This window comes from Artemia franciscana, chromosome 9 (genome assembly GCF_032884065.1).
Source record: "Artemia franciscana chromosome 9, ASM3288406v1, whole genome shotgun sequence".
NCBI classification, from domain to species: Eukaryota; Metazoa; Arthropoda; class Branchiopoda; order Anostraca; family Artemiidae; genus Artemia; species Artemia franciscana.
The window spans coordinates 20,387,071-20,413,892 of NC_088871.1; the positions used below are offsets into that span (position 1 = coordinate 20,387,071).

A 26,822-nucleotide genomic window follows, 5' to 3' on the forward strand; every position below is an offset into this window, starting at 1 on the left:
TTCTTTTAGTTTTTACCTTTTTTAGTTTTTTTTTTAGTTTTTTAGATGAAAATTTTTTTTAGTTTTTCCTTTTTTTCTTTTTAGTTTTTTATTGGTTTTTACCTTTATTTTAGCTTATTTTTCAGTTTTTTCCTTTTTTTTAGTTTTTTTTTATTTTTTATTTTTTTTAGTTTTTTACCTTTTTTTAGTTTTTTTAGCTTTTTTACTTTTTTTATTAGTTTTTAGTTTTTTTTGTAGTTTTTGCCTTTTTTTAGTTTTTTCAGTTTTTTTTTAGTTTTTTATTGGTTTTTACCTTTATTTTAGCTTATTTTTCAGTTTTTTCCTTTTTTTAGTTTTTTTTAGTTTTTAGTTTTTTTAGTTTTTTACCTTTTTTTAGTTTTTTAGTTTTTTTAGTTTTTTAGCTTTTTTATTTTTTTTATTAGTTTTTAGTTTTTTTAGTTTTTTTTAGTTTTTTAGATGAAATTTTTTTTAGTTTTTTCCTTTTTTTCTTTTTAGTTTTTTATTGGTTTTTACCTTTATTTTAGCTTATTTTTCAGTTTTTTCCTTTTTTTTATTTTTTTTTATTTTTTATTTATTTTAGTTTTTTACCTTTTTTTAGTTTTTTTAGTTTTTTTAGTTTTTTAGCTCTTTTACTTTTTTTATTAGTTTTTAGTTTTTTTTGTAGTTTTTGCCTTTTTTTTGGTTTTTTAGTTTTTTTTTTAGTTTTTTATTGGTTTTTACCTTTATTTTAGCTTATTTTTCAGTTTTTTCCTTTTTTTTAGTTTTTTTTAGTTTTTTTAGTTTTTTACCTTTTTTTAGTTTTTTTTTAGTTTTTTTAGTTTTTTAGCTTTTTTATTTTTTTTTATTAGTTTTTAGTTTTTTTTGTAGTTTTTGCCTTTTTTTAGTTTTTTTAGTTTTTTAGCTTTTTTATTAGTTTTTAGTTTTTTTTGTAGTTTTTGCCTTTTTTTAGTTTTTTTAGTTTTTTAGCTTTTTTATTTTTTTATTAGTTTTTAGTTTTTTTTGTAGTTTTTGCCTTTTTTTTAGTTTTTTCAGTTTTGACGTCACCTGATCCAGTTTTTTCAGGTGACGTCACCTGATCCACACATCCACAGACAGACAGACAACTTATTTTTATATATATAGAAGATATATATATATATATATATATATATATATATATATATATATATATATATATATATATATATATATATATATATATATATATATATATATATATAATAAAAATAAGTTTGTGTGTCGACTGACGTCATGTTTGTTGATTGACGAAATTACACACCGGGACATCGGGACACAAATGACGACCGGGACACCGGGACATCTATATATATATAAATAAGTTGTCTGTGTGTCGAGTGACGTCATGTTTGTGTGTCGACTGACGTCATGTTTGTTGATTGACGAAATTACACACCGGGACATCGGGACACAAATGACGACTTGGACACCGGGACATAGGGAATATAAATGACGACCGGGACACTCAAAGAGAAAGCGACCGGGACACAAGGAATGTTCGATTAGCAATCACCATCAACAAAGCACCGGAACACAAATGACGACCGGGACACACGAAATTACACACCGGGACATCGGGACACAAATGACGACTTGGACACCGGGACATAGGGAATATAAATGACGACCGGGACACTCAAAGAGAAAGCGACCGGGACACAAGGAATGTTCGATTAGCAATCAGCATCAACAAAGCACCGGAACACAAATGACGACCGGGACACACGAAATTACACACCGGGACATCGGGACACAAATGACGACTTGGACACCGGGACGTAGGGAATATAAATGACGACCGGGACACTCAAAGAGAAAGCGACCGGGACACAAGGAATGTTCGATTAGCAATCACCATCAACAAAGCACCGGGACACAAATGACGACCGGGACACAGGGAATATAAATGACGACCAGGACACTCAAAGAGAAATTACAGACCGGGACACCGGAACACAAATGATGACCGGGACAAAAATGACGACCGGGACACAGGGAATATAAATGACGACGGCGACACTCAAAGAGAAATTACAGACTGGGACACCGGGACACAAATGACGACCGGGACACAGGGAAATAACAACAACGGGGACGCCAGGGGGCACAGGGGATATATAAATGACGACAGGGACACAGGGAATGTTCGATTAGCAATCACCATCAACAAAGCTCAAGGGCAATCATTAGAATAATAAGGTATAGATCTGAATACAGATTGTTTTTCCCATGGACAATTATATGTTGCATATTCAAGAGTCGGTAAACCTGACAATCTATTTATATGCACAGACAATGGGACAGCCAAGAATGTTGTACATTCGCAAGTTTTACGTAGTTAAAAATATATATATATATCTATCTATATTCACAGGTGGGACACAGGGACACAACTACAATGGCGCGTAACTAATATGGCGCGTAACGACTTGCGCGCGCGGGGAGGCTTCGGGGGCGCAAATGTATATATATATATATATATATATATATATATATATATATATATATATATATATATATATATATATATATATATAAGCCTCATTCACCTTTTTTGTATTACGTGAAGATGTGAGTGTGATACAAAGTTAATCATTGAATAATGAAAGCTTAACGGTGCTTCCTCCGAACACTCTAGAGAATATGACTGCTGTATAAAAAAAAAACAACCTTTTATAATGCAATTTATGATGATAGAAAATTATATTTTAGTGTGGAAACTTTCCGATCACTTAAATTATAAAATAGGACTGCTTCAGACAGACTACCTTGAGACCTTAAAAATGAAAAGGCCATAAATTGTTTTTTACTAATCTGAAATCAGGCCCTGAGAAAAGAGTTTGTCGAGCGAAGGGGTCAAGAAGGAACCAGAGTTGTAGATTGGCTATTTTGGTCAGGCTTGCAATTTTGTGTCGTTAATTTTGATATTTTAGGAAATGTCAGATGTTGCTCTTCATTTGGATCCAGTATTTAATAAGTTTAGTATTTAATAATAATTTAGTATTTAATAATTTAGTATTTAATAGGTGAGTTTCATAATAGTTTAGTTTTAATAAGTGCATCGAAGTTTACACGCTTTTTTTGTACTTTGCACTTTTAAAATCGGGCTTCACTTTTTTTTTCAAAATAAAGTCAAAAGACCTGCTATTTAAATAGTAAGACCATTAATATCCATAGGCAAGGAAAGGGATAAAAGCACTGAGAATTTTAGACCACATAACCCCCTCCCCCAACATTTTCTTTAGAGGCTGAGCCCTGACGAAAAATACCTAAATAGGAGTGTTGTGCGCGATTATGCAATCCATAAGTACTTACTTTTCATGCTCCAAAATGGACGTATCAACAGCATAATGTCACCCTGCATATGTGCAGGAACTTTTTTTTTAGAGGAATGGCAAATTTCTTGTCACACCCTCAACTCCAAAAAAAGAAAATATACAGAAAATGTAGAAAAATCGCAAAACATTTTAAAGATTACAAAAGGAAACGTTCCAAAAGATCTCCTCACCCTCTTCAAAGTTATGAACTCGGTTTCTTAGCCGAAAAAATATTTTGTTTAGAAGCACGTTAAGTGGTCTAAACCAAACTCAAAAATTACCATCTTACCTCGCGTGTCATTTTTTAAGGATCTGAGATTCTTATCATCAATATCCATTTAAATTCTCACTCTGGTATTCTAAGAAGACACACAAACAATGAAAATCAAATACATGCTGTTTTGATGAAAATGTGACGTAACTCTTTAACGCAAATTCTGGCACTGATTAGTTCTAGCTCCAAAAAATGATTGCCAAACAATTTACAGAAAGAGAGAAAGATAGAGGGAAATAAACAGACTTTAGGTAAAAATAAAAAAAATAGTTTTTAACATGGATACTGGTAGTGAATCTATACGTGAGCAATATGCAAAAAACAAAATGTAGTTATTCACTATGAATGCATTCATTCATCAAACAGTTCGTGGTAACGATCTGTAGTAAGGAGCGACCCGGCTCACTAGTAACCAAAACTCTAAAAAATAGAATTTTGATACCAATAGCTACATCAAAAGAATTGCATTTTAATGCTGATTTTAAATATATAAGTTTCATCAAGTTTAGTCTTACCCATCAAAAGCTACGAGCCTGAGAAAATTTGCCTTATTTTAGAAAATAGGGGGAAACACCCCCTAAAAGTCATAGAATCTTAACAAAAATCACACCACCAGATTCAGCGTATCAGAAAATCCTATTGTAGAAGTTTCAAGCTCCTATCTAAAAAATTTGGAATTTTATATTTTTTGCCAGAAGGCAGATTACGGATGCGTGTTTGTTTTTTTTCCCCAGGGGTGATCCTATCGACCCAGTGGTCCTAGAATGATGCAAGAGGCCTCATTCTAAAGGAAATGAAAAGTTTTAGTGCCATTTTTAAGTGACCAAAAAATTGGAGGGCACCTAGGCCCCCTCCCTCGTATTATTTTCCCAAAGTCAACGGATCAAAATTCTGAGATTGCCATTTTATTCAGCTCAGGCAAAAAACCTTATAACTATGTCTTTGGGGACCACCTACTCCCCCACAGTCCCCGTGGGAGGGGCTACAAGTTACAAACTTTGATCAGTGCTTACATTTGGTAATGATTATTGGGTACAAACTTTTTCAGGAGGATTTTTTGGTTGGGGAGAGGGGTTGATCAGATAAGAGTGGGATATGTTGGGGGAACTTTCCATCGAGGAATTTGTCATGGGGGAAGACAATTTCCATGAAGGGAGCGCAGGATTTTCTAGCTTTATTAAAAAAAAACAATTAAAAAATAAATATGAAAAAGTTTTTTCAACTGGAAGTAAGGAGTAGCATTAAAACTTAAAACGCACAGAAATTATTACGCATAAGAGGGTCTCACCTCCTCCTAATACTTAGCTTCTTACGCTAAAGTATATTTAGTAGTTACAACTATTTATTCTACGACTTTTGTGATTCAGGGGTCATTCTTAATGAATTGGGACAAAGTTTAAGATTTAGTGTAAAGTGCGAGGTACTGATGAGAGGGTGAACCCCGTCATATATGTAATAAAAACATGAGAATACAAAAGTTCGTTACGTAAGCTAATTTGTAAGTTACGTATATCTTTTACTAATAAAAACATTCGTAAGAAATTAAAAGTTCTAGTTGTCTTTTTACGTAACTAAAAAATAGGAGGGCAACTAGGCTTCGTCCCCCACTTCTTTTTTTCTCAAAATCATTCGACCAAAACTGAAAGATAGCCATTTACCCAAAAAAAAATAAAAAAAAAATGCAAATTTCGTTTTAATTATTCCTCTGCGGAGAGCCAAAATCAAAACATGCATTGATTCAAAAACGTTCAGAAATTAAATAAAAAAAACAAGTTTTTTTAACTGATAGTAAGGAGCGACATTAGAACTTAAAACGAACAGAAATTACTTCGTATTTGAAAGGGGCTGCTTCCTCATCAACGTCCCGCTTTTTACGCTAAAGTTTTTTACAGTTTTAAAAGGTAGAGTTGAGAGAAAGAGTCAAACTTTAGCGTAAAGAACGGGAAGTTGATGATGAAGCAGCCCCTTTCAAATACAAAGTAATTTCTGTTCGTTTTAAGTTTTAATGTCGCTCCTTACTATCAGTTAAAAAAACTTGTTTTTTTATTTAATTTTATTAATTCCCACCTGTGAATATAGATAGATTTATATATGTGTTTCAAACTACGTAAAAATTGCGAATATACAACATTCTTGGCTTTCCCATTGTCTGTCCATATACAAAGCCGTATGTACTAATAATGACGTCATATGCAAACGCTCTTTTTACAAACAAACAAACATGCATACACACAACTCGTTTTTATATAGATAGATAGATAGATAGATACAATACAAATTAACTACGTAAAACTTGTGAATATACAACAGTCTTCGCTGTCCCATTGTCTGTGCGTATAAATAGATTGTCAGGTTTACCGACCCTCAAAGATGAAACATACAATTGTACATTGGTAAAGCAATCTGTATTAAGATCTATACCACATTTTTCTAATAATTGACCTTGAGCTTTGTTAATGGTGATTGCAAATGTTAATCGAATTGGGAATTGCAATCTTTTAAATTGAAAAGGCAGATCCGTTGGAATCATGGGAATGCGAGGAATAAGAACAGCCTCACCCTCAAAAGGCCCTGTCAAGATTGTGGCCTCTATTAGGTTTTCCATTGTTTTTTTTTACGGCAAGTCGAGTGCCATTGCAAAGCTTTGGTGGGTTTATATTTCTTAAAAGTATTATTAGTACGCCTATTTTTAGTTGTAGCACGTGTGGTGGAAACCCTGAAAGATCTATGGAATTTAAAAATTCAGATGGATAATTAACCGCTTCATTTGGTTCCAAAACTGTGTCGACTGACTTGTAAAGGACTGCCTGGTCTCGAATCTTGGTCAAAACAATATTGTTGATTTCGTGGACGTCTATATTTTTGGGTGCGAGAATCGCTCTTTCACTTAGCCATTTATTATTTTTATAATTTTTTAGAATATTCGGAAATACTTTTTCAATCAATTCATTTTTGGACGTCACTAAATTACAGAAATCAGCAGGTAGTTGTATACGTCCTGAAATTGAGTCTACTGGGAGCTTTCCGTTTCCCATTGCCAGCAATTGATCTGAAAATGTTTGACCAGAGTCATCGTTTTGCAATCGGACACGCATATTTGTAGTTAATTTTAATGTTTTTACGTGTGCTCATAAATTAGAATTTTTCAGGCAAGCATTCATTTCGTCTGCAGGAGTTGATCTAGGTATTATAGGTAATGTTTGCCTGAAATCTCCCGCAAGCAATATTAATGTGCTGCCAAAGGGTTTCGACTTCCCTCGCAAATCTTTCAAGCATTGATCCAGAGCCTCGAGCAATTTCTTGTGTGCCATTGTGCACTCATCCCAAATAATAAGTTTGTATTGCTGCAATACTTTACCCATCCCAGATGATTTGGAAATATTGCACGTGGGAGTTTCTGTAGAATGCAAGTTCAGAGGCAATTTCAAAGCGGAATGAGCAGTTCTTCCACCAGGCAGCAATGTTGCGGCTATTCCGGACGACGCAATTGCCAACGCTATATCATTTTTTGATCGAATTGATGCCAGAATCAGTTTTATCACAAATGTTTTACCAGTACCTCCTGACGCATCCAAAAAGAAAATTTCTCCAACGTTGTTATCGACACAATGCATTATCGTATCATAAATGTCTTTTTGTTCCGACGTTAACTTGGAAATGTTATTTTGTACATACGACAATAGATCACTCGTACTGTAACTTTGTTCACGATCCAATTCTACACATGTCGAAACAGCAGCGATACGGTTATGTGAAGGCATTCCCAAATCCTGAAGAGGTTTGTTTGCCATACGTACGCACAAATCTTCTATAACAACTAAAGTGTAGTTATAAATTTCTGATGTAAAATCAAAAGTCATATCTGACGTTTCTAACTGTTTTCGATGGAGTATATCTTCGGACATTTTTGACTTATATTTTTCCCATAACTCTGTAGGAGCTGATGGAGAGCAAGTTGTTAAAATGATGCCAAACAATGCACGAATTTGACTTGGGGTTGACGTTTCGCACGCGTCATTGATGCAGTTATCCCAGTGTTGGTCATTCTCCAATAAATTCAGAGCTTGGCATGCACTACGGTAAGTGTCATGTATAGTACCATTTACAGTCCTCAAATACTCAAAGGATGTCGGACCGGGTACATTCACCAAAAGCAGGCGTAGAAAGAAGCATTCATGTTGATTGGGGTGAACGGTGTAGAGTCTTCCTATCGTGGTATCTTTGAAGATGGTAGGTTGGCCGTCGACTGACTTACCCTGTTTTCGACGTTCAAATACTTTATTTTTAGTATTCCACGTGTAATACGAAGGCACTTCAGTATACAGCAGTTTTTTTTGCAAAAGAATCATTTTTGCAAAGCGAAAAAAAAGCTGTTAATGTTGTATCCGGTGGATTCAGGACTCTTTGTTGCACGTTGGTTTCCGTGAAATAAACACGTTGACCATTCTGTAAATGTACCGCTAAGTGAACAACAGCTGGACTACGTTCATGAATCGGAAATGAAAAAATTCGCCATACAGCTTCATTACTGCTTATGTATCTTCCAGCCTGATATTGTACGATTTCATCGAAATCTTTGATTTTGGGCTGCAAGCCAAAAACTGCCATGTCACTGCCTTTGTTGACGTATTTACATATGTATTTGATTGCCTTTACGGAGTTACAGTATTCAACGTTTATGTGTGCATTAAATGTTTTTGATAATAATGGGGAATATGGAACAACCCACTGGTTATCTACTTCGATGGTGGTACCGTTACGCTTCTTTATTATTGCTGTTTTACCGCCATCTTCAGTAGATCTTCTTCTATATTGTGGGTAACCATCATTGCCAGTAATTGTGTTTGATACTAAAAGTCGAGGATATTGCTTTGTGCACCTTCCTTTGGCCATGCATGGTGAATTTTCGTTCAGTGCACCGCAAGGTCCATGTATCATATTTTTTACAATAATATCATGTAACCCCTTATCGACATTTTTATCAGGTATTTCAGCGGAAATCACATCATCAATTTCGTTCGAAGTAATTTTTTTATGTAGCCAGATTAGTATATGTGCGTGTGGCAAACCTCGTTTTTGCCATTCCACTGAGTACATCCAGCATCGCACTGACCCAAACACTTCAAGTTTTACAACGTAGTTTATCAGTGATTTCAACTTTTGCCGGAAGACACGGGCCGTAATGTCATGCCTATGAACCGCCGATTGTCCTTGAAGTAAAAGCTGCAGTATCTCGTCCCAAGATTGATTACATGTAAATGTAATAAATAAATCTGGACGACCATAGAGACGAACATACGCAATAGCATCTTGAGCATATTCATGCATATGACGGGGACTGCCAGCATATGACGAAGGTAAAATTGTTAATCTTCCAACGTTTGTGGTATTACCGTCATTTATAACTGCATCTCGCAAATGAATGTATTGTTCAGAGCGGAGCTTGGTCTGATTCAGGCGGATATATAGCAAACGTTCTGATTCAATTTTAGCATACATATCAACGACGAATTGGTGAAACCATTCACGGCATTTTGGACAAATTTTAGACATTGTCCCGATTTGAACACATCTACTCAAGCTATAATCATCGAATGGGTTGTACCTGAATGCCAGGCGATAACTTTCAGGTTGCTCTGATTCCTCGGCACGCTTTCTAAACATTAATAGATTTCTACGTGAACATATGTCTTAAATATCTTGAATGACGTCACCGTCAAAGCAAAAATGACGACAACTAATTTCATGACGTCAGTCAACACAGAAACATGACGTCACCTGATCCACAGACAGACACACAGACAGACAACTTATTTTTATATATATATATATATATATATATATATATATATATATATATATATATATATATATATATATATATATATATATATATATATATATATATATATATATATATATATTGTAAGCTGCTTCACGAATGACCCAGATTAAATCTAAAAATAGTGGAAGCTGAGGCAACGGAAAAAAAAAGGTCTGCTACTACCGATACTAGGAAACAGACAACATAAGTGGTTTCTAGATTTCCTTCTGTAATTCTTAAACCATAAAATTCTTTGGAAGTTTATAAATCGCGTTATTTTGCGAGGATCTCGTACTGATGGCCCTAAATCCTAAAAGCAAACATAAGTTGGGTAAAACATGGCCTTTGCTGGTTTGAAGACGTTATAAGATGTAAACATGAGACAAATTAGCGGTTTAAATGAAAAACTTAAGCATTTTAGTAATTATACTTGTTAGTGCAACATTTTCTATTTTACAACCTGAAAAAGACTGACAACAAATTAAATCATTGTTTTAAAGAATTGCTTTAATTATTCAAATTCCAATAACATGGCCTTTGCTGGTTTGAAGACGTTATAAGGTGTAAACACGAGACAAATTAGCGGTTTAAATGAAAAACTTAAGCATTTTAATAATTATACTTGTTGGTGCAACATTTTTCTATTTTACAACCTGAAAAAGACTGACAACAAATAGAATCATTGTTTTAAAGAATTGCTTTAATTATTCAAATTCCAATAACTCATACAACAGTTCAAATTCGAGTTGATATAACCCTGAAAAAAAATATTCGGTGAGTTTTTTTTTTTAATTCGGCAAAGTGGAAGCAAAAATTCTTACCCAAAATAAATAGTCAATGATACCCTATCCACCAAATCATTCAAAAACTGGCAAATACAGAGCAGGGAAATCCAAACATTAAAGCAACCACTTGAAATATAAACACTTTATCTTTTAACAGACTTTAAAGTAAAAAGGGTTCATTTGAAAGAGTCCGTAATTTTGGAATTTGTCAAAATTCAGCAGGATGGATAACCTTATCATTAGCTGTAACCAGGTATTGATCTCCGACCTAAAAGCAGAACTTTTAGGTTCTCCTTCACCTAAGCAGACGAAGGTAAATAAAAGCACTTAAAAATAATGCACTATATAATTAATAGGAATGGTTTAATGCAAAAAATAAAACTATTGATTGAACTCTCACACAATAGTCCCGAAGAAGATTTTGAGATGTATGAAATATAGTTTGAAAGTTTAATATATATATAGATATATATATTAATATTCGTCTCTGAAAATTTTAACAGTTTGGTATTTTTTAACCTTATGAAAAAGAAAATTAAAAGTACATTTTATTTTCAGTAATGGGTAAATGACGTTCTGGTATGTACATTGGATAGGAGGTTTTAGATAAGATGGATAAGAGAAACTCCTGTTTCTAGTAGTTTCTTTTTTTAAGTTTAATTTGATTATTTATGGTATTTTGAATATTTATGATTATTTATTATTTATTGTAAGTCTGTTTTACACGTGAGTTATTACTTAATCTTATATCCTCTCGTCTTAAGTTTAATACTGCTCTTTAATTCTCTTTGAAAAAGTTTCCTTTACAAAAAAGTTCTTTTAAAATCAATCACTGTTTGATTTTAATTGAAATGTTTTTTTTTTCATTGGTTCTCTCCAGGAATCACAATTCCGGCTTGCTATTTAAAGTTGGACGAAATTCAGCGACGAGTTTGATAATGTTTTAACACAATGTTTGGGCCTCTATTGGGTTAAAGCCATTTTGACCACCATCATGTTTCAGCCCTATGTATAGGCAGAAGATAATGGACCCTTTCCTTAAAATGCCCTAAGAGTTTCAGCTATATTACATAAGGCGTTCCTGAGATAGCGTAGCTACACCCATTGTATAACCTTGAATACCCGTTGGTGTGTTGTGATTGAGTTAAACTTCTCTTTCAAAGTGTCCTGAAAGTCTTAGGTTAACGCCCTTATCCGTTTCCAAGGTATTACAGATACGTTCTCAATGGCCATCTGGATGCTCAACATCTCCACCAAAATGCTAAAAAAGTTCCAAAAGAACACCCTCAACTCATTCTGGGATTTTGTATAGACGCTCTTTTTACAAGCTGGATACAAATAATGTTTTTTGATTTAGTTTTACACCCTGCTTAGCTTTCCCTCAAAATTTCAAATTAATATCCTGTTAGTAGTATCCCTACAATACCTCCGGCTCCAGCCCCACCCTGTTCTTTTCTTTCTTAGTGGCTTAAGATCAAGAAGAAGGTTTAACGACGATTTCACAAATATTGCCATATACATAACCAAAATCATAGAAGGTGTTATTGTTTAACTACAGTTATAGATGGGGACAAGTTTTCTTTTCTAACAACACATTTTTTTTTAGCTTTTAAGCAGCTTTTCCCACTAATTTTACTGAATTTATGTCTGATGTATGAATGAAATGTTAGACCCATGATTTCCTATGGTAAGAGAACGACACTTTACTTGACTGAACCATCAAGTCATTGATGATATCATGCTCTTAGAAATAAATTCTAGGCAATCAGTTTATTGCTTCTGGGTGCTACCTATGTGGTTCTAAGCGTCACTGTATAGTAATTGAAGTTGGATATATGGTAAACACTATCAGTTATTTGTCCCCGAGCACTTTCTTTGGCATCATTCCCAGATTATGCATACCACAGTGATTTGAGATTCCTGCTAGAGAGACCTATTCTTAAGATGGTCAATGAAAAGTGTTCTGATCTCTAAAAATTGTGATGACTACAATCAGTCAGGAATTCTTTTTTCGTCTAATGGTCCCAAGTAAATTGGTTTACCATTACCGGGCTTGTGCATGAGTTTAGGTCCCCATGTACCCCTTAAGGGCCCTATGATTCTCCTCTCCTATTTGTTGACTCATTAATTTCCATTTTTTGGACTTTGGGACTTATAATTTTTTGGCACAGAATTATTTTGGACTTCGGATCCTAGAATTTTTATTTTTTTGTCTTAAAATTTTTTATAATATTAGTTCATGTGAGTCTTTTGTGAACATGGTTTATGGATTTTTTGTATGTGGCCGCCCCGTGGTACTCTATGGCTGGTCATTGAAAATAATTGGTTTATTTTATGTTTTCAATCAATATTGATTGTGCGCTGGAAGGATAGATACATGTGTCTTATTTTTAAAAATAAAGACAAAGTATTTCAAGAATATGTGTCTACATGAAAGAGTTGTCGTAGCATTGAATTCTGACAAGGAAAAATATTTGTGTTACGAAACAAGCACTAATGATGACATCACTCGAGATGTAATCAAGAATTTTTCTGTTAGTGCGAGAATTAATTTCTTTGGAGAACCAAAGCAATTCAAATGTGATAGTGATTGATACTCAAAAGTAAAATTCTCCCACTGATAACATTTATCACAGTGAGAATTGGAACACAGGAGTTCTCTATGTGAGAGTCGCAAATCTCTTCAATACAGGAATTAGTATTTAATTTGTACTGCATATATTCTATATATATAAAAATAAGTTGTCTGTGTGTGTCGAGTGACGTCATGTTTGTGTGTCGACTGACGTCATGTTTGTTGATTGACAAAATTACACACCGGGACATCGGGACACAAATGACGACTGGGACACCGGGACATCTATATATATAAAAACTAGCTGTTGGGGTGGCGCTTCGCGCCCCCAAGCCCCCCGCGCGCGTAAGTCGTTGCGCGCCATATTAGTTAATATTAGTTACGCGCCATTGTAGTTGTGTCCCTGTGTCCCACCTGTGAATAGATATATATATATATATATATATATATATATATATATATATATATATATATATATATATATATATATATATATATATATATATATATATATATATATATGTTTTTAACTACGTAAAACATGCGAATATACAACATTCTTCGCTGTCCCATTGTCTATGCATATAAATAGATTGTCAGGTTTACTAACTCTTGAACATGCAACATATAATTGTACATGGGAAAAACAATCCGTATTCAGATCTATACCTCATTATTCTAATGATGTGTCCCTGTGTCCCGGTCGTCATTTATATTCCCTGTGTCCCGGTCGTCATTTGTGTCCCGGTGTCCCAGTTTGTAATTTCTCTTTGAGTTACCCGGTCGGCATTTATATTCCCTTTGTCTCGGTGTCCTGGTCACACAAGAGATAACTTTTAAAATCATCATTTAGAATTAAACATCTTTCCAAAATCACAATATTCTCCGTGATTTTTTGTTTCTCAATTCTATCCATTTTTTATTCCTACTATTCTTACAGCTGACTACGAAATAACTAAGATCCTTTCTGCTTCAAGTTTATTCCTAGAGAAAGGATAACATACTAAAAAAAATATCTAACAAGAAAAACACTTTGGATTTAGAAACATTTTATTGCATAACTACAACAATATATTACTAATATTCACTTACTGATTTAACTTATTGTCCTCAATATATTTGACTATTGTATTTAAAGTAGCTTGAAGTCTATGAATATCCACTATATTAGATTTTGCTGCAAAACTTAACGGCTCATCAAATTTGAATTTGCTCAATGATATCATATACCTGGCATATATATCATCCTATTCAGGGATTAGTTGAGGTCCTCGTGTAATTTCTACTGCTACTTTTGGTACTCTTGTCTTCGTATCATTGCTGTTATCAGCTCAACTATCAAGTTCCAATACTGTAAACAAGCCACTAATTTTTGCTAGTATGTACTTTCAAAAATAAACCTAATGATAAAGACTATATTCAAACTATTATCTCTCTGAATTCGCTTTTCTTACTAATATCAATTACTTTGAAAATCCAGCCTCATAATGGATCCGGTTGCTCTGACTGGTCACTAAGACCTTACAGATATATGAAAATGGGATTATCATGGAAGTATGCAAAAAAGATATACCCTCTGGAGTTACATCTGACGTTTAAGTAGGGCAAGCCTCTAGCGTGACCTCTGGACTGTAGGCAAGCTATAGTGCCTAAATAAGGTGTCCTGTTTATAGTAGAGGGAAGCATTAATGCCCGAATAAGGGCGTAGAGCCCGTAATACATATGTGTACACTACTTTTCAGTTGTCAGATTGCGAACATCAGACTCGTGGAATTTTGTAAAAATCTTATGTTTTTGAAATTGGAAGGCTTAACTGGTCAAATTATGAAAACTAATTCTAAGAATTTTGCTAATTTGAAAGAGATTGAGATTCATAGAAGTGTGAGCTGGTAAACCGTGTTGTTTGAATGCACAAATCATAAGTCTTAGAAGTGTGAAACTGTCAAAAGTTGCTGAAATTTTTGAAATTTGATAGATTTAAGCCGTCTACCTGTAAACATTAGGTATAAGGACTTTGAACTTTTAAAAATAATATTAAAACAAGTGAAGTCGTTTGTGTTATCCAAATATAAAAACTGCAAGGCTCAAAAGCATGAAAATATTAATATTGTTACAATTCTTAAAATTTGAAGCCTTTGGGATGTCAAATAGCGAAGAATAAATCTAAAATTTGCGTTAAAAGCAAAAATAACAAAAGTAATTTTTTCTGTAGGAATTTTGCAATAATAGTAGGATTTCTTGCGAGTTATATTAACTGCGCAAATACATTCTTTTAATGCCCTTCTTGTTTACAAATTTGTGTACACTCCAAATAGGACCCTATTTTATAAATAACTGAAATTGTATCTTTACCTTCTCAAAGATATTGAAGGCATTATGCCCCTTAGACCCCTTGTGCTGTAAAATTGCAAACTTTTCCGTATGGGAAGTTTAAAATTGATGCTAAGGTAAAGTTCAGTTTAATAAATATCTTTTAGTATGGTCTAATGTCTCTATTTTTAATCTTAAAAGCGAGCAATAAATAATCGAGCAGAAAACAAAGTTTTTCTGAGTATACGTTTCTGAATCTTGTTATAGTTTGTTGTTGTTTATCTTTTTTCAACTATAGTTCCAAAAAAGCCATTTTTCAATGAAAATACCAAAATGTGCTTTTAAATACGTCTATCTAATGGGACAATTGGCCCGGTTTCCATAATTTACATTCCTGTATCGTTGCTCTTAAAATATCTCTTAATCTTACTTACGAAATACGAGTTCGAGGGTTGCCACAGGAGCAAACGATTTTTACCCCTCTGGCCTCCATTAAGCTAATCACCAGTTCCGCATCTCCTGCCATCGTATGTTTTCTCTAATTTATCCAAAATAAACATGTGACCGAGAATTACAATGACTACATAAGCCCTTTATCTTCCCTTGCCTGTGTTTTGCTTACTTTACCTTACCTTCAAAAAGCTTGGAAGGAAAACTTTATGTATTTGGTACCTAGAAATGCAGTATTTCATCTCTAAAGAGTTTAAAACAACGAATCTTACAGAGACAAACATTGCTAGTATTACTTTTATGATTTTCTCTCCTTATTATCCAACCTTACCCTAATATACCTTACCTAATATACCTTACCCTAGTATACCTTACCTAATATACCGAATATACCTAGGTAGGTCCCTAAATACCACTAAGGACAATAGTGCATTAACACAGCCCCAGAAATGTTTAATATGTGGTACTTTCAGCAAGTTCCTACCCCAAACTAGACCAAGGTAGTTCTGTAGAGTATTACAAATTGGCGTTCTTCGGTCTCTACTTAAGACAGATGTGATGAAAAAATAAGAGCTGCATAATGAGCATTTTTCTCCAACATGAACTACATATAGTAACCTTTGACCAAGTGTGTACAAGACTACAGTATTTATAGAAAAAACCATACTACAATAGCTATATCATTTATTAAACTATGCTAGAATTCTACTAAGCTGAGCTATGCCTATGAAAATTAAACAATGCTATTTAAAACTATGCTATACTTTTCCCAACACTTACTACGTTAGTATTCTTTAAAGTAAAGTATTCTTTGAAGTTAAAAATGATCTTATAATATAAAAAATATGAACAATCTTACACTTTCTAGAGCCACAGTCTGGTAAAGTCATACTTTTTTTCCAGTTAGGTTTTACTGTCACTGCTTAGAGAATCAATATTAAACTGGAACTTCAAGGGCAAAGATACGAAGATCTGGTGAGATAAGATGATAGACAATGATCTATCTGCTGTCTCTATGGTATGGAAATATAGTTTTTATCATATCAGATTAAAAAAGAAATCTTAAAAAACTAGACGTATTGTGTGTTGCAAAAAGAATGCAAAATAAATTGCTAAAAAAAAAGGAATGAGCGTCCTCGTAAGGTGTAAATGTCCATTTTTTCCCTTTTTATAGCTAGAATCACCGTGTGCCTAAACAATATTGAAATTACAGTTATTGACGATAAAATTGAAAAAAAGAGAAGAATCGATAAAAGAGAAGAAACGAAAAAGAACTCGACCAATGAAGACAGCAAAAAAAGAGGAATAACATATAAATATTTTGGCAATAAGCTTCAACGATAAAACAAAAATTGGCTCCCCAGCACCCGGGTCACCTTTCTTCCTTTGTTTCTTTTTTTTTAACCTGAAGTCAGATCAGCAGCTTAACGACCTCAGTACAGCTAGAAAATTAAAGGTACATATTGAACAGACAAGAGGTGTGAAACAAGGAAGTGCCTTGTCACCTCGGCTATTCGGAATATTTGTAAACGACATTGTAGAATTCTTAGAGAAAAGACGGGCCCCAACCGTTAAGCTCGGCAACAGAACGTTTTCGGCTCTACTGTTCGCCGACCACATGGCATTAGTAGCGAAAACAGCTCGTGAACTACAAATTTTAATTGACCTGATGGCAGAATACCTTGAATCGAAGAAACTACGTGTAAACCTCGGGAAGACGGAGATAATGATCTTCAATAAAGGAGGAAGAAGGAATTTAGCTGAGAGCGAAATTTCGGTTCAAAGGACAAGAGATTAAGGTAGTGGAAAAGGCGAAATATCTTGGATTTACCCTGACGCCTAACTGCAGTTGGAAGGAACATGTGAGCGAAATGTCAAAGCGAGGGAAAGCAGCAGTGGGTGCAATATTACATAATGACCTAGTGAAAAAGTCGAAGTCATTAAAAATATTTAAGCAAATATTTGATTCGAAAATTAAACCGGCAATCCATTACGGAGCTGAGCTATGGGGCCTGGAAGCCGCGGAGAAGCTTGAATCAGTCCAGTTTAGATACTACATTAAATACAAAAAACAAGTTTTTAAATGAAAGTAAGGAGCGACATTAAAACTTAAAACGAACAGAAATTACTCCGTATATGAAACGGGCTTTTCCTTCTCAACGCCCCGCTCTTTACGCTAAAGAGCGGGGCGTTGAGAAGGAAAAGCCCCTTTCATACACGGAGTAATTTCTGTTCGTTTTAAGTTTTAATGTCGCTCCTTACTTTCATTTAAAAACTTGTTTTTTTTATTTAATTTCTGAACGTTTTTGAATCAATGCATGTTTTGATTTGGCTCTCCGCAGATGAATAATTAAAACGAAATTTGTATATTTATTTTTTTTGACTAAATGGCTTTCTCATAATTTTGATCGAATGGTTTTGAGAAAAAAGAGCGGGGGAGGAAGCGTAGTTGCCCTCCGATTTTCGGTTAATTAAAAAGGCAACTAGAACTTTTAATTTTTTACGAATATTTTAATAATTAAAAGATATACGTAACTTATAAATTAGCTTACGTAAAGAACTTTTGTTTTATTATGTTTTTATTACATATATTAGGGGGTTCGCCCCCTCGTCAGTACCTCGCTCTTTACACTAAAGCTTAAATTTTGTCCCAATTCATTAAGAATGACCCCTGAATTACAAAAGCCGCAGAATAAATAGTTGAAATTACTTTGAAATTACTAAAAATACGTTGGCGTAAAGAGCGAGGCATTAGGAGGAGGTGAGCCCCTCATATGGGTAATAATTTCTGTTCGTTTTAAGTTTTAATGCTGCTGCTTACTTCCAGCTGAAAAAAAACTTTTTCATTGTTTTTTTTTTTTAAGTAATGCTAGTAAATCCTGCGCTCCCTTCTTGGAAATTTTCTTCGCCCATGACAAATTCCTTGATGGAAAGTTCCCCCACCTCCTCTTATCAACCCCTGCCTCCAGCCAAAAAATTCCCCTGAAAACGCCTGTACACTTCCCAATAACCATTACTATATGTAAGCACTGGTCAAAGTTTTGAACTTGTAACCCCTCCCACGGGGACTGCGGGGGAGTAAGTCGTCCGCAAAGACATAGTGATATGGTTTTGCGACTACGCTGAATAAAATGGCTATCTCAGAATTTTGATCAGGTGACTCTGGGAAAATAATTAGCGTGGGAGGGGGCCTAGGTGCCCTTCAATTTTTTTGGTCACTTAAAAAGGGCACTAGAACTTTTCATTTCCGTTAGAATGAGCCCTCTCGCAACATTCTAGGACAACTGGGTCGATACGATCACCCCTGGGAAAAAAAACAAAACAAAAAAACAAATAAACACGCATCCGTGATCTGCCTTCTGGCAAAAAATATAAAATTCCACATTTTTGTAGATAGGAGCTTGAAACTTCTACAGTAGTTCTCTGATACGCTGAATCTGATGGTGTGATTTTCGTTAAGATTCTTTTAGGGGGTGTTTTCCCATATTTTCTAAAATAACGCAAATTTTCTTAGGCTCGTAACTTTTGATGGGTATGACTAAACTTAATGAAACTTATATATTTAAAATCAGCATTTTTTCAGACTTTTCAATCCATTTTTCAGACTTTTGGTTACTATTGAGCCAGGTCGCTCCTTACTACAGTTCGTTACCACGAACTGTTTGAAAAGACTTTTCGGGCTGCACCAGACAACACATAACCAGCTAATCAAAGGAGACTTTGGCATCTTCTCACTGAAATTGCACTGGTTTTATCAAGTATTTAAGTTTTGGCTGATATTAACCCATCTTCCTGAGGACCGATTGGCTAAACAAGCTTATAATGATTTGCTTCGATTTAATAGGAAAACTCCTTGAACTCAACAAATCAAGAAATCTCTTGACAAACTAGGGCTCTCTTATTCAGGGTTGCCAAATTTTTTGAAGGAATGTGTCATATTTTTTCCGAAAATGTGCTTTTTGTGTCATCTCAGACTCCATAATGTGTCACAAAATGTGTCATTTTTTTTTTTGCTACAAGTGGTATCAAATTTAATTTTCAAATCTTTATTTAGAGTTTTAAATATATAATCTTTTCCAAATCAGTTCAAAAAGGAGTAAACTTAACCTTAAACTATTATCTTAGGATCGAGCCGTTTTTATGAAATCATGAAAGTAATAGGAATATTGGATTAAATTAATGTTACACACTGTGAATGTGTGTCTGGGCGGCCAACGAGGAAAGTTTACATTTATAAAAGTTTTAGGGACAATCAATTCCGACAGTAAATTAAAGACTTTTCGCATGATGTCGTAATCGTAATCGGCTAAGCTTTAGTTGACACCTTCGAAAATGGAAAAATATAAGACCACAGTTGGTGCGTTAAGCTTTTTAGTTTGCGAGCATAAAACTTGTCCGAGACCTGGATTTAATCGAGAAGAAATTCATAAAAATGAAGTTTAACGCCTGAACATACTTCCTTTTGTTTTAACATGCTTTGTGCCTACTTTTCTTCTCTTGTACAGTATGTCACTATGCCCTCATTGAAGCTTAGCTTGAACCAACAATACTACTAAGTCTTCCTGTCTTAATGGTTAAAATCGTACTTGTAATGGTCCTAGAGGCCGAGGAAAAATGTAAGCCAAAATCAATCGCATATCTGTACTAAAAATTACAGATGAATATCAGATATATAAGCACTGAACAACTTGGTAACCTCTCACACACAGACCCCCCTCCCCAGAAATTCAAGTATATTCGACCCTGGCTATATCTAGGGCTCATTGGTCTCTTCTTCTTTCTCCTTGTACCAGGCAATAAAATTCTTCCGCATATCGGAAGGAATTTCCCAGTCGTGCACGGTTCCTGAGGTACGAGAGACCAGCTGCTTTGCATGCACCAGTGAGTCTATCGTGTCGAGAAGTAGACTGTTCCTGAGTTTCGTTTTTATATTTGATAGAACTGGAAATTGACATTCTGCAGCTGCACTGGAATGCGGAAGAGCACACAGATTTAGTATGAAAAGGGACAGCTCTTCGAACTGCGGCTTGCCTTGAGCATTTTTTTTTATTCAATAGTGTCTTCCAAAAGATCGAAGGAGACACTTCAGTTCCCATGGTTCTGATAATCTCATTCCTGTGCTCATTCATCAAGATCCACTGAGTCTCTATTACATTCCTTGACCTTTCCACTTCACCTTCATGTTTCCCAAGTAAGCTGCTGAACCGACCGGTCAGTCTCACTAGAGTGTCAACTTTTCCGCTCAAACCAGTCACTGGGTCTAAACGAGCCAGAGCTTGTAAAGTGGGATCAGAATGACCAATTCATTTCCTCATTTGTTTGATAGCTTCTACAAGAAATCTCAGGCAGTTCAACCTAAACTGTTTGAGATCATTTGAGGGTATCACATCCTTATATTGTATATTATGTTATATATTATGGGCATGCACGTTTATTTTGGCATTTGGACCAAAAGAAATCTCGGAGATTTCCTTGAAACAACCGAGATCATGGGTATGACAAAAGCATCATCATTCTCTAAGATGTCAGTTTTAACAAAAGACTTCATGATAGACTTCATGGTTGCCCTTGAGCTGGAGAGGAGTTTGTGAATGCGAGTGTCACTACTCTAGAGCTCCAAATTCAAGCAATTAATATTGTTGACTTTTTCATCATTTTTAAGTGAAACAAGGTAAGGTTAGAATGAAGTAATCTTCTTTGATTACTTCAAAGAAGTAATCAAAGAAGATTCATAGAATGTTCTTTGAAATACAAGTATCTTCAGTTAGAAATTTTGAAGCTATGTTTATTTACTCAATATGTAAGCCATTCAACTAGCTTCAATCTAGTATTTTTGTCATAATTGGTGCCTTTTTAAGCCAGATGGATTATTCTGAAGGAAAGACTTCTCTGGAAATTTGTAATCTTGTCCGAGGTGGGATACCCCTCCTGTACTCTTAAAAATGTGAGTTGCTGCTTATGCATACAACTTTGGTAAGCTGCACTGTTTACTTTTTACTATTCAAGTACGTACCAGTTGGCTACATCACATACTCAATCAATCAGCCAATTAAGTTTAGACATTCAACGTGCATTTTGATTTGAAATTTCCACCTATGGCTGTTTTCTTCTCATGGTTTAAATTCTAAATATGGTGATGGGATATGTTCTGTATTCCACACTGTTTGTGTACTACTGCCACCGTTAGATAGTGCTATTCCCCTCCGTTAATTTGTAGCTTTTCTTGAGGTAGAAAACTGAAATTTTACTTTTCTTCTATTACCATTTAAAAAACAAGACTTGGATGACAAAATTGTGTCATTTTGTTTTGAAAAATCTGTCATTTTCGTCGATTGTGTCATTTTTTATTGAAAAATGTGTCATTGTGTCACGCAACATCAAATTGTGCCATTTTGACACAAAATGTGTCAATTCGGCAGCCTAGCTCTTATTTGTGGATGGAAGGAAACGGACCCGGAAACACACAATGCCTTCCAGAAATTATGCAGAGATTGAAAGACCAAGAGATACAAGAGTGGGGTTGTTTAGTACGTTCGTCGGAAACACTGAATCAATATAGTAAAGTAAAAGAAATTTTTGGGGAAGAATATTATTTTAAGGTAAATTTACCTTTTAAATATTTAAAATCATTGATCAAGTTGAGGGGAAATTGCCTTCCAGTACATAGGAAACAAAATAAAAAAAAAAATGGTAAGTGCGGGTATTGCGGAAAAGAAGATATTAATTTAGCCCATTTCCTCACGGAGTGCCAGGAGGTTGAACGTCTTAGGGATGAAATTTGGGGGGACCATCGGTTGGTGCTACTTTCTGATATCCTGAGGTCTTCGAAGCCTGGAACCATATGCAAAATGGCACGATATGTGGAAAAGGCGGGAGAGGCTCGGTCGAGCCCGAGTGAATGAAAATAAGTATTGTTTTATATTGAGTGTGTGTTCTGTGCAGTGTTGTATTATTAAATCATGTTGTGTGTCGCCGTAAGGCTCAAATAAACTTTCTTCTTCTTATTTGAAATCGGGAATACCTATCGCTAATCTCACTACTCGGGAAAATCAATAAAATAGATTAGATAGTATGATAGTGTATCCATATAAATGAGTATCGGTAGAGTGCTGCTTCCTGCAACCCTTTTGCTAGGAGTAATAAAGTAATGGATACAGATGGAACGAAACTGAGAACAAATCTTTGTTGCTGTATTAGAACCAAAGAGCCAAAAATTTAAAGCCATAAGAATTAAAATATCGTTTTTTTTTACATGTAAAGTATCTATGGTTGTTATAAAAGAGAAAAAACGATAAATTTCCCCCTTGGAACCAAATTGAAAACTTGCTAGAAATAAGAAATGATTTAATCGATACAAGTTCAAGAAAAATAAGGGTCTCTACATTCAGAAAATAATAAACAAAACCTTAAGGTAAAGACAGGAGCGGATTGCAAAATTTTTGAATCGATAACCACTATATCTTCTGTTGGTTCTTGCTAGATGATTAAATAAAAAAAAAAAGTTTTTTTTTTTAACTGAAAGTAAGGAGCGACATTAAAACTTAAAATTAACAGAAATTACTCTAACGCCAAAGTTATTTACTGTTTAATAAAGTAGAATTGAGAGAAAGAGTCAAACTTTAGCGTAAAGAGCGGGGCGTTGAGAAGGGAAGAGCCCCTTTCATACACGGAGTAATTTCTGTTAGTTTTAAGTTTTAATGTCGCTCTTTACTTTCAGTTAAAAATAACTAGTTTTTTTATTTAATTTCTGAACGTTTTTGAATTAATGTATGTTTGATTTTGGTTCTCTGCACATAAATTATGAAAATGAAATTTGTATATTAATTCTTTTTTTGGCTAAATGGTTTTCTCTTAGTTTTGATCAGACGATTTTGAGAAAAAAGGGGTAGGGGAGGAGGCCTGGTTGCCCTTACATTTTTTTGTTTACTTGAAAAGGCAACTAGAACTTTTAATTTTTAACGAACGTTTTTATTAATAAAAATATACGTAGCTTAAGAATTAACTTACGCAACGAACTTTTATATTCTTTAAATTTTATTATGTATATGAGGGGGTTTGTCCCCTGGTCAATACATCACTCTTTACACTAAAGCTTAAATTTTGTCCCAACTCTTTAAGAATGACCACTGAATCAGAAAGGCCGTAAAATAAGATAGTTGAAATTACTAAAAATACTTTAGCGTAAAGAGCGAGGTACTTAGGAGGAAATGAACCCCTCATAGGCGTAATAACCTCTTTTTTTAATTTTAATGCTGCTTCTTACTTTCAGTTGAAAAAACTTTTTCATATTTATTTTTTCGTTTTTTTATTAAATAATACTAGAAACCCTTGGGGGAAGAGAAACTCTCTTCCCCCATGACATATTCCTCCAAGGAAAGATCCTCCCACGTAGCCCCCTACCATCGACCCCCCCAAAAAAACAACAAAATAATCCTCCTGAAAACTTCTGTACCCTTCCCAATAACCATTACTGTGTGTAAACATTGGTCAAAGTTTGTAACTTGCAGCCCCTCCCCTGGGGACTGTGGCGGAATAAGTCTTCCCAAAGACAAAGTTCTTATGGTTTTCGACTATGCTGAACAAAATGACTGTCTCAAAATTTTTATCCGTTGACTTTGGGAAAAAATGAGTGTGGGAGGGGGCCTAGGTGCCCTCCAATTTTTTGGTCACTTAAAAAGGACACTAGAACTTTTCATTTACGTTAGAATGAGCCCTCTTGTGACATTTTAGGACCACTCGGTCGATACGATGACCCCTGGAAAAAAAGAAAGAAACAAAAAAACAAATAAACACACACGCGTGATTTGTCTTCTGGCCAAAAATACGAGGTTCCACATTTTTGTATATAGGAGCTTGAAACTTTTACATTAGGGTTCTCTGATACGCTGAATGCGATGGTGTGATTTTTGTTAAGATTTTGTGACTTTTAGGGGGTGTTTCCCCCTATTTTCTAAAAGAAGGCAATTTTCTCAGGCTCGTAACTTTTGATGACAAAGATTAAATTTGATGAAACTTATATGTTTTAAATCAGCATAAAAACCCAATTCTTTTGATGTATCTTTTAGTATCCAAATTCTGTTTTTTAGAATTTTGTTTACTATTGAGCCGGGTCGCTCCTTACTACAGTTCGTTACCACGAACTGTTTGATTCTTTAATATTCGTAGTTCATATATCAGTTTTATTTCACGTCATGGGCCTGAAAGAATGCCTATGAAATAGTTCTGTTAACTGAATTTCATGTATTTGAAATCACGATGAGATTTCACTGAAGAACTCATTGATACAATATTGGTTAAGCATCATCGCCATCCTGACTAAGTAGTTGGCGCGCTGATTTGAGAATTATTTGTCCAAGGGGAACCAGTTCGACCCCAGACGTAGCCAGTTTTGGGACGGGGGTCAGAGGTTTAACTCTGTAAGCTCAGCCAGAGTCGACCCAGCTCTAAATGGATACCTGGAGAAATCTGGAGAAGGTAATCAGGAAGGGTGTGCGAAAGCACAAAAAGATTGGCTCCCAAAGCCCCATTGCCCTTTCTGGCTGAATGGTCACAAAACGGAGATCAGCACTGCCAGTTTGGACCTTAAAGGTCTAGTGCCATCTTACTTATTTACTTTCTTTCTTATTGATACAATGCAACACGCATGGGACAAATATTTAGGTTTAGATTACTTTAGAAGTTGATAATGTGGAAAACTTTTTTTTTCTAAGAGTAACGACAAACAACGTTTTTTTTGATTACATGAAATCAAAAACAATTACCAAACCTCTATTAAACCCTTATTGTTTTTAAGAAAAGAAGACGAATCAAAGAAATGGAATTACCTCTCTGGATCATAGGGTTTTATAACCATGTATAGAAGATTATGTTAAGTGTTTCCTCCCTCCTAATTAAAAGTTGTCTTTAATTTCTTACCAGGATGTTTGTTTCTGAGAACCAACAGAAAATTTAAATGTCAATATTATTTGTGTGTCGTACTTCTTTCTCAAGTGAGATCATTTCACCCTTAGAACCTAGGGGTCTTTGATGCAAAAATTTCGCCAAAACCAATTCATCCATCAACTGTTCACATCTTGCTTTAGTCCTGGTATTCAATACTGTTATTCTTTTTGGTTGGTGCCTCAAAGACCCTTGTTGCACATCTCCGGCTAATTCAAAATCAAGAAATAAGAGCAGTAACACCAGATGCTTAATAATATAACCTTTCTTCCCTTAGACAAATATGTTACTTATTCCCTCTTCCATCAATGGGGCAACGTGGAATGTTATCCATGTCAGTGCTTTAAGAACATTTGCAATATACGTCCATTGGGAGAGCTGTTGGAGGTCATATCTGACAGAGCTGAGCTGATGGAATGAGCTGAGTCAATATTACATACAACGGAGAACTACACGTGTGATATATATATATATATATATATATATATATATATATATATATATATATATATATATATATATATATACATATATATATATATATATATATATATACATGGGAGATAACCCCCTCTGCAACACTTTTCCTATGACACCTCAATACATTTAGTCATCCCGAAACATGCTGACACAATTAAACTTCCCTGCCACTACAGACAAGACTTTTGGAAATTGAAAAGTGGTCTGATATCTGGATGACCGAAGAACTTCCTGCTTCTTCGACCACGAAGCTGTATAGCCTCGGGAACGAAGCTATACAGAAAGTGAACGAGCTTCATCTCCTTGGCAGTTACCACTCCAAAGATTTCCCTTGGAACACTCACCCGGATCGGGTAAGAACCTCCTGCGCAAAAAAGCTGGGGAGAAGCCTTTGCTGCAAAAACCTTCTACCGCTCAACTCGAACATCCAACTTTACAAGTTTTGCGTCAGACCCATTGCTAGGTATTGATGGCCTACTGTAAGATGATACTCTAAAGACGTTACGGTTACTACTACAAAATATCCAAAATAGGACAAATAGGGTGGATTTAGTAGTTCCCGACGAGTATATCCAGTCTGTTAATGAGAGGTTTGATGTGGCGTCAATCTAAGTTTTCTACAAGTACTTAAATTCACCTTCGTCCTTAGACCTTTCTTGTTTTGTGCCTCCAATTTTCCAACCAAAATGACAGACACGAAGCCATACAACTGGGTCCTATTCTTGAGGCTGGTAAGCTGCGAACAAATTATTTGAGGAACAGCTTGTCTGACGTTGCACTTCGATTTGTACCTATCTTCCTAATGAGGCTATACCAAAAAGTTCCTCTATAGATTTTCCAAAAGAAGATT

General features: G+C 34.8%; 1 protein-coding gene across 3 annotated transcripts in view; it reads right to left on the reverse strand.

Annotated features, from left to right (window-relative positions):
- The window catches only part of LOC136031118 (sialin-like), a 41,845-nt gene extending 25,325 nt beyond the window's left edge, over nt 1-16,520 (reverse strand). Inside the window, exon 1 of one of the 3 annotated variants that reach the window (XM_065710431.1) lies at nt 16,413-16,520. In XM_065710431.1, the coding sequence (XP_065566503.1) occupies nt 16,413-16,443 (31 nt within the window). In that variant the 5' untranslated portion in view covers nt 16,444-16,520. Of the gene's footprint in view, nt 1-3,624; nt 3,799-16,412 lie in introns of those variants that run through there. The other 2 variants (XM_065710430.1, XM_065710432.1) reach the window with 2 other exon arrangements.
- Nucleotides 16,521-26,822: the final 10,302 nt, after the last annotated feature.